At 40.5% G+C, this 7,860-nt stretch overlaps 1 protein-coding gene across 1 annotated transcript; it reads right to left on the reverse strand.

The window, feature by feature from the left end:
• Positions 1-4,890: 4,890 nt before the first annotated feature.
• On the reverse strand, positions 4,891-7,008 carry ccl25a (chemokine (C-C motif) ligand 25a). The gene is made up of 5 exons (XM_012869520.3): positions 6,901-7,008; positions 6,268-6,353; positions 5,853-5,970; positions 5,645-5,741; positions 4,891-5,548 (listed from the first exon to the last, which is right to left on the reverse strand). The coding sequence occupies exons 2-5, from the start codon at positions 6,329-6,331 to the stop codon at positions 5,522-5,524; spliced, it is 306 nt and encodes a 101-aa protein (XP_012724974.1). The 5' UTR covers positions 6,332-6,353; positions 6,901-7,008; the 3' UTR covers positions 4,891-5,521.
• Between the last annotated feature and the right edge of the window lie 852 nt (positions 7,009-7,860).

Below are 7,860 nucleotides of genomic sequence, written 5' to 3' on the forward strand. Positions count from 1 at the left end.
TCAATGACCAACTGCTTTGATGTTTTTCAGTCAGGGTTTCGTGCTCACTACAGTACTGAGAACGCCCTCGTCAAAGTGGTCAATGACATCCACATAATTACTGTGGAAGAACCACTGTGCTTGTTCTATTGGACCTCAGTTCAACATTTGACGCTGTTGGCCATGATATTAAAGTGACTGGAGAGCTGCGCCAGACTCTTGGTACAACACTCAATAGCGTACCGCGAGCGAGCTATTTTTAGAAACGTAACGTCCCGATGACGTCACGTCACGTGGTACGCAGTAGGGCAAACTTGCATAGTCCACCGCTGTTTCGCTGTAAAAGAGACGTGCGTTACCCTTGGTTTTACTCGGTAAACGACTGCTTTTTCCAAGTCTAAGACCATGGTTTGTAAACATTGTTGCTATGGAACGTGCAACAGTGACTCGAGGTACGCTGATCGGCCGCATATGAAGGATGTTTTCTTCAAGACTGCCAAGGAGAAATGTGTGCGCTGGGTTCACCGGTGTGGTCGCCCTACACAACAGTTCAACCCGGAAGAGGTTACCAAATTCACCTACATATGTAGCAAGCATTTTGTTGGAGGAAAGGGCCCAACCGAAGAACATCCTGACCCAATTCCAGTGACATCAAGTAGTGAACAGGTAAGAGTTTTTTGAATACTATTTACCTTTGTCAACCGAGCAATCGAATGAAGCGCCTGCTACCATGATAGCATATAGGCTATCATGGCAGCTGAGATGTAAACAGTTGTTTTGTAGCTACCTATTGGCAACATATACCGATTCCTGGACGGTGATTACAAGGAGAAAAAAAACGGCCGACGACGCCATGAACGCCGCGCAGGAAAAAAAAAACCAAAAAAAACAAAGCTTACCGTTCGATCAACTCGGCCCGTTTTCCGGTTTTTTTAAGCCCTCGACACTCAAGCCATCGTTTGAGCTGAAGGTCGGTGTGTTCTTCGACAGTGCGGCCAGTAATCCGTGCGCCTGGAACATCGTCTTGCGAAAGCTTAATGGCTGTAAAGTCGGTCATATCGCTGGTTCTGTTGTGCGTGTAATAGCTGGTTGCTACGGGCGTTCTCTACCTGTATGCCCTACCTAAGCGGCAAAAGGGGCGTTGCTCTTGAGATGGTGACGTCACGTGCGCGGTACGCTATTGGTTCAAATCCTACCTAAAGGACAGAAACTTCTTTCTGTCAATAGGTAACTTCTCATCAAAGTGGACAAAAGTCATATGTGGGATACCCCAAGGTTCAATCCTGGGACCACTTCTATTCAACATTTATATGTTCCCACTAGCTGAGGTTATAACAAGTGTTACGGCTGTAAGTTTTTCACCCAGTGGTGCAGACTGGACTCTATTTCAATAATGAAAACTGTGGCAGCAAGTGCCTGGGATTGGCCGTTAGGATGTTAGACCCGCCTCCAGCATACTGGGCTCCTGCTTGTTAAATTTGAAAAAGTTCAACTTAGATATTTGGTTTGGTATAGTTTTGTATACCTGAAAGTGTTGCGTTGAGTGCCTCTCCTTGTTTGTGTTTCTTGTTGGGTTTGTTTAGCTTAGAAACTGTTTTATTTAATTCCCGTTTATTTTTGTTCACCTGGTTAAATAACGTTTAACGTTTTACAAAGAGTGCATTGCACGGGTGGGATCTGTAGCTACACTTTTGACCCTTTTCTGGACTCATGCAGTATAAACCATGTCTACCATTATTGTGAAGTCAAATGAGGGGAAAAAAATGCACTGTGTTTCACACGGACTTAAAAGAGGGACGGACAACAAGGAAGAGAGAACAGAGAAGAAAGCAAGCTAGACAAAGAGGACGGAAGTTTGGGGGATCAGAGATCCTGGACACTTTGTGCAGAGGAGGACAAATCTGTAGACGAGCAGAGAGGCAGCCTGTAAGACAAGCTGAAATGTCTTTGAAATCAGACTGCAAGGTTACCCATGTTCCTCCAGCAGGGCCTCCAGATTTGCCAGTCCATTGACAGCAACACCTGAACTGAAGAGGTGGATTGTGGTAGAGAAGTTTGGCATTGATTGATTGATTGATTGATTTTATGATTGAACTGATTGTTGTGTTGTTGAATAGTGGATTTGGATGTTAAGTTTACCTATTAATTAACTTAGCATCATTTGAGGAATAATTGCAACTGGAAGCTATTTATATTTATAAAATTAACATTTATGACTAATATTGAAAAGTAGATATTTGTATATTTAAATAAATGTAATTGTGTAATTGTAAATATTTATTCAAAATGTATTTTAAAGTTAAAGAACTTAAGTTTAGTTACTTGTTCATTTAACTTTGATTTCTTTGTGGGTTTGATTCACAGTGGTTTGCTTTGTATTGTTTATATAGATTACCATTTCCTTTGTAGTTTAAGTGGAATTAATTTAAGTAAATTAACTTATGGATTAGTAATTGTTTGTTCATTTTTCTTCTTTTTGGGCTTGTTTAAAGGTTTTTACCTGCTTCTGGACCAATTTGCACATGTCCTGTCATTCACCAAATAAATGGAGGATAAAAGAAGGAAAACTGCGTGGTCCTTTGAGTAAAAACCCTGTTTATAAAAGTCTGCATGAATTTGTCCATCCCTTTTTCAAGTGGGGAAGCTGCACAGATTAAAAAAGAACTTGACAATTATATCTGGCGTCCCACAATCCCCTGTGCTGACCTCACCACGTGTGCTAAAGCCTTCTGCTCCCATACCACACCGTCATGCTGAGACAAAATGCTTTCTATGATAGCTCTGTAAAAGTTTTTTAACAGCTTAGTTTCAGTTTCCTGAGGAAGAAGAGCTGTTGTTGGACCTTCTTCACTAGGTGGAAGGTGTTCACAGTCCAGGAGAGATCAGAGAAAATGTGAATACCCAGGAACTTTACGCTGTCCACAAGCTCCACCACTTCTCCATATATGCAGATAGCAACATGTTCAGTCTTCCTGGACCTCCACTATGACCTATTTGGTCTTGCTGATATTCAGGTTGAGGTTATTCCTGGAACACCACTGTGTAAGATTGTGGACCTCCTCTCCATGGTGAGTCTCGTCATTGTTGGATGTAAGACCCACCACAGCGATGTCATCCACAAACTTCACAACCATGTTTGTGGGGTGGATAGCAGAGCAGTTTTGTGTAAAAGAGGGTGAAGAAAGCAGGACTGAGGACACAACCCTACGGCGTTCCAGTGTTGAAAATCCATGGGACAGATGAGAGTTTCCCAATCCTCACCTGCTGGGGCCTCTTGGTGAAGAAGTTGCTGATCGTGGAGCAGAGCGGTGCAGATATTCCCAAGTTGTGGAGTTTCAGAGCCAGCATCTCTAGGAGCACGGTGTTGAAGGCTGAGCTTGAGTCCCCAAATAGCATCTTAACATAGGTGTCGGGATGCTGCAGATGAGTCAGAGCCGTGTAAGTCCCAATGAAACAGCATCCTCCATGGAGCGATTCTCCCAGTAAGTGAACTACAGGCTATCCAGGGCAGCAGGGATGGTGATCTTGATGTGTTGCAGGAAGATCCTGATGACAGGGGTCAGAGAAACAGGATGGTAGTCGCTGAAGCAGGTGATGGTTGTTTTTTTTTAGCACGGACACAATAATGGAGGATTCCAGGCAGGCAGGGACCATGGGAAGCTGCAGAGAGAGGTTAAAGAAGCCCTGCAAGTTGGCCAGCACATGATTTCAATCTGACACAATGTATTGGCCTGTAGCCTTGTTGATGCTGACCTTCTTCAAGGTGGCCGTCACTTGGTGCAGCTGCAGGACGGGGGGCTGATGTTGCACTTCTGTCTGAGGGAGGTGTTTAGACCTTCTGCTGCTTTGAGAGTCAAAGCGTGTCCTGTCACCAGATTCTCATGGGTGCTGAATACTAATATGTGACACAGCTTTTAGGTTCATATTTGTAAAAGGTTTTCTTCTTGATCCCAATTGTGCTTTATTTGTGTTGTTCTATCACATAAAACTCCAATAAGATACTTTGAGGTTGTAAGACGATAAAATGTTAGAAGGTCCAAGGTTCTACGTATCCTTTTGCAAGGCGCTGTGGGGGACAAATTTTATAGCCAGCGAACAAAAGCAGTGCTCCAGCCTGTTGCAGTAAACTCAAACTTAATTACTTTGCTTTATGATTTTGTTGCGGTAATTCACAGCGTTATCTCATTTCTAATCACTTTCAGATTGGACTATAGTTATAGTTACAGGCGCTCTCTCGCGCTGATATTAAATCAGATTTAGCTAAGAGACTGAATAATGAACAAGATAATTTTTTAACTTCTGTCAAAGTCAGAAGCTAACATATTTTTCCTTTGTATTTAGTAGAAATGCCTTTTATGCTGTCTATATTGGGTCAAATTCCATCACAATAATTTGCTGGAATTTCGTCCCATTCCTTCGGACCGAAGTGGTAAAACTGGGTCAGCGCTATAGACCACAAACCTTTTTCTGTCAGTCCAACGACAAATTCTCTGCCGGACTGAAATGATAGCATTGTGGTGGCCTTAAGCCACTTATGATTATTATGGTAGTATACTCATTGTCCATTTGGAAGATCTGTTTTGGTCCAAGCTTTAACTTCCGGGCTGATGTCTTGAGAGGTTGCAACATTATTTTTACAGGATATTCTTTCCTTTTTATCTATTTTGTGAAGTGCACCAGCCCCTCCTGTGGGAAAACACCTACATATGATGCTGCAGCCCGCGAAATTAACACTTAGGATAATATTGTGTGGCTTGCAGCATATTTTTTTTGTTCTTTATCTGTGGTCGATTTGCACAGTATGCCCACGAAACACTTTGATTCCTGGGAGTACAGAACCCGTCTCCTTCCTGAACGGCACAAACATCTTCCATCATCTTTGACCTATAAGCACCATCGTGTGAGACGTAATAACCAAATTTTTCTCTGTGAGATTTTTATTGGAACATGTAATTTGTAATGAAACCTGTACACAAGCAAATGAAAAGAAAGAGACTTAAAAGACACTTTAACAAAACAGAATTTAAAGTATGACAAAGCTTCTCATTTTCTATGGCTCAAACTTAAAGAAGCAAATAAAAACATACACTTTTACATCATGTAATTACTTAACAGAAATGTGTACACATTGCAGATGTATTATATATTGTATCAACGCATAATTTACTCTCATCACCGGTTCAATTATCAAACAGCATATTTCATGCTTGTCGGGCATGAAAACGGATGCAAAAGTTTCCTCTTGAAGCAGCCATGCATTGAAATGTGTGTTCTGTGAAAATATTCTATGGTGGTCTATCAACTTCAAGAGTCTAGCTCTTAACACCAAAGTGCTGCTGCAACTCTAGGATTAACTCTTGACCTGTTTGGTTAATGCTGAGCGAAAAGCGAAAGCAGAGCTGCAACATTTTCTTGGCCAGCCTCCTGTCTTGTCTTTGAGTCAGACTCCCATAAAATTCTCATAAAAGCCGCTCTTTGCTCGATAATAAAACTGCAAACAGCGGGGAGATGAAGGTGGTGTCGCTGTGGAGAGTCATCCTCTTCAGCCTCTTTTGGGAAGCCTTAAATGCTGCCACGACAGAAAACAAGACATCAGTTTAAGCATTCTTTGCTTTATTATGAGTTATCTATTTGCACATTTCATGCAGATTTCTCCCATAAATACCTTTTTGGAACTCTTTGCATCAATCTTGTGCAGAAGGTCCTTGACCCACTTCTCATTGGGATCTGCACAAAACTTGCGTCCCTTCCTCATGATTAGGCTAAGAAAAGTTAAGAGTTCATGTTAGGTTCTGGTTCAGGCAGTCAGATCTGAGTCAAAGGGGCTGTTTTAGTTTTTTTTTGTTTGGATCTTTTGTGCATTGGAAACTTACATTACAGCTGGGATGTTGCAGCCGCCATCTGTCTTCTGCCTTCTGTAGGTCGATACGTGCTTCTGAGTGTTTTTGCCCAGATGCTTCACATACTTCAGGCAGCAGTCCTCATAGGACACTGAAGGGTCAGAAATCAAGTTTAGTTAGATTGTAGAAACATCAAAAATGTCGCCGCCAATTTACAGAAAGATTAAGGTGGATTAAATGTAGTCAGTCAGTCAACACGGTGTATAAAAAGTCGAAATGTTTAAGGCTGTAAACAAAGCAATAAGGACGTAGGAGGTCACACCCACCCAGCCCAGCAATCAGGCAATAAACCAAACTTCTTGACCCTGACTACCTCTTTATTGTGTGCTAGATATGCAAAGGTTTTTCCTGAAACCAGCTGTTTGCTTTTACTTATTAAACTGTTTACCTTGTGCCAAAGTTAAGCAGAGGCAAGAAAGGATCACCAGGAAGAATAGGGTGTTGAACCGCATGGTGAAGTCTGTGGAGGCGGCTCTGAAAAAAAAAAAAAAAAAAGAAATAATCATGCAATCAGGCTTATCGCTCTTACTGCTGCTAATTTCCTCCCGCACCTTCCTTTATCTACTTCGAACTTTGAACAAATGTCCAGAAGTGTCCGTCTTTGTCTAACAACTTTATCCGGTCACATCTTGAATCGACAAACTAATTTATTTTAGATTACGGGAAAAACTTCCCTGTTAAGTAAATCCTTCCAGCCTCTAAACGACGAATGTATTCACTTTACATTCGTTTACAATTAATGCATTTTTGATATTCTGCTTATCTAAAAAAGATAAAACTGATTTTGCTGACTTTTTAAAAAAAAAAAAAAATTTGGTTGTAAAACCATTAACTCGTAAATATATTCTCTCTGTTGGTTTTTGGACAATTAAGCTAATTCCTGCTTTAAATGCACGTTTACATCCTGCGTATAGATGGTAATTCTTGTTTTATCTTAATAATATAGTGAAGCGAATAAAAAGCACAATAAAGTGACTAAACTCTAATGAGAAAATAAAGGTAGGCTTAAATAGCTCCTCACCTGGGATGCTGTCAGTGTGAGTTGCAGCTCTCTGCTCTTGCGTCTACCAGACCTGTGCAGGCAGCGCTCTTTATAAAGCTCTCACCTGGCTCTGCAGTGGCACTCGGCCAAGGATATGTATTTCACAAACTCCTCACCTTTGTACCGGGGTTTATCTGTTCTTTTTGTTCTTTCTCTTTAAAGGTTGACATGTGCCTAAAAGCTTCACCGAGTTTGTGAGTTCAAGTGGTTTTGTGTTTTTTAAATGCACAAATTCACCTCTGTGTTTATCTGGATCCTTTACACCAGAGAAATGTAGCAAAGAGCGTTTGACTTGTAACAGTGATGTGCAGTAACAGCTTAAACATGTTAAACACTCAAGATGTACAAATGAAATTGAAGTCAGTTTAGGTCTGTGCATTAGTAGATTGCGACAAAAAGTCGTCTGAGGGCAGCATTAAGAAAAAGGAAATAATAAAAATTTCCACAAGTTTAACGACTTTAAGGAAGACAAAATTTGCAGTCAAGTTCAAGTACATAGAGTGAAAGTAAATAACATTTCAGCTAGACAATTGCTGTTTACAAGACAATTCAAAGTGGTGAAAATGAACAGAACAATTAAAAGAAAACATACAGAAAAAGCCTATTGCAGAGGAATAATAGAAGCAGGTCAAGATATAAGATAAGTTTCACTACAGACTTCAACATTAAAATTTAAAGGCAACTCTAAACAAATAGGTTTTTAACATTGATTGAAAGGAACTCAGGGTTTTAACACTTTTAGAGTCTTCTTGGAGTATTTTTGTCCAGATAAATGGAGCATAAGAACTAAATGGTGCTTGGTTTGGTTTTAGTTCTAACTTCTAATTTTACAATGTAAAATTAGAAGTTAGTACAACTTACAGGATAGTTGGTAGAATAAAGAATTTAAAGTAATTACAATGTAAAATTAGAAGTTAGTACAACTTACAGGATAGTTGG

The sequence above is a fragment of the Fundulus heteroclitus genome, chromosome 6 (assembly GCF_011125445.2).
Source record: "Fundulus heteroclitus isolate FHET01 chromosome 6, MU-UCD_Fhet_4.1, whole genome shotgun sequence".
NCBI lineage: Eukaryota > Metazoa > Chordata > Actinopteri > Cyprinodontiformes > Fundulidae > Fundulus > Fundulus heteroclitus.

Excerpts from the sequence above, each read along its gene's own strand:
- ccl25a (XM_012869520.3), bottom strand. The coding sequence starts at position 6,331 with ATGCGGTTCAACACCCTATTCTTCCTGGTGATCCTTTCTTGCCTCTGC. Across the intron at positions 5,971-6,267 it reads CTGCTTAACTTTGGCACAAG|TGTCCTATGAGGACTGCTGC; the intron begins GTAAACAGTTTA and ends CTGACCCTTCAG. Across the intron at positions 5,742-5,852 it reads TGCAACATCCCAGCTGTAAT|CCTAATCATGAGGAAGGGAC; the intron begins GTAAGTTTCCAA and ends AACTTTTCTTAG.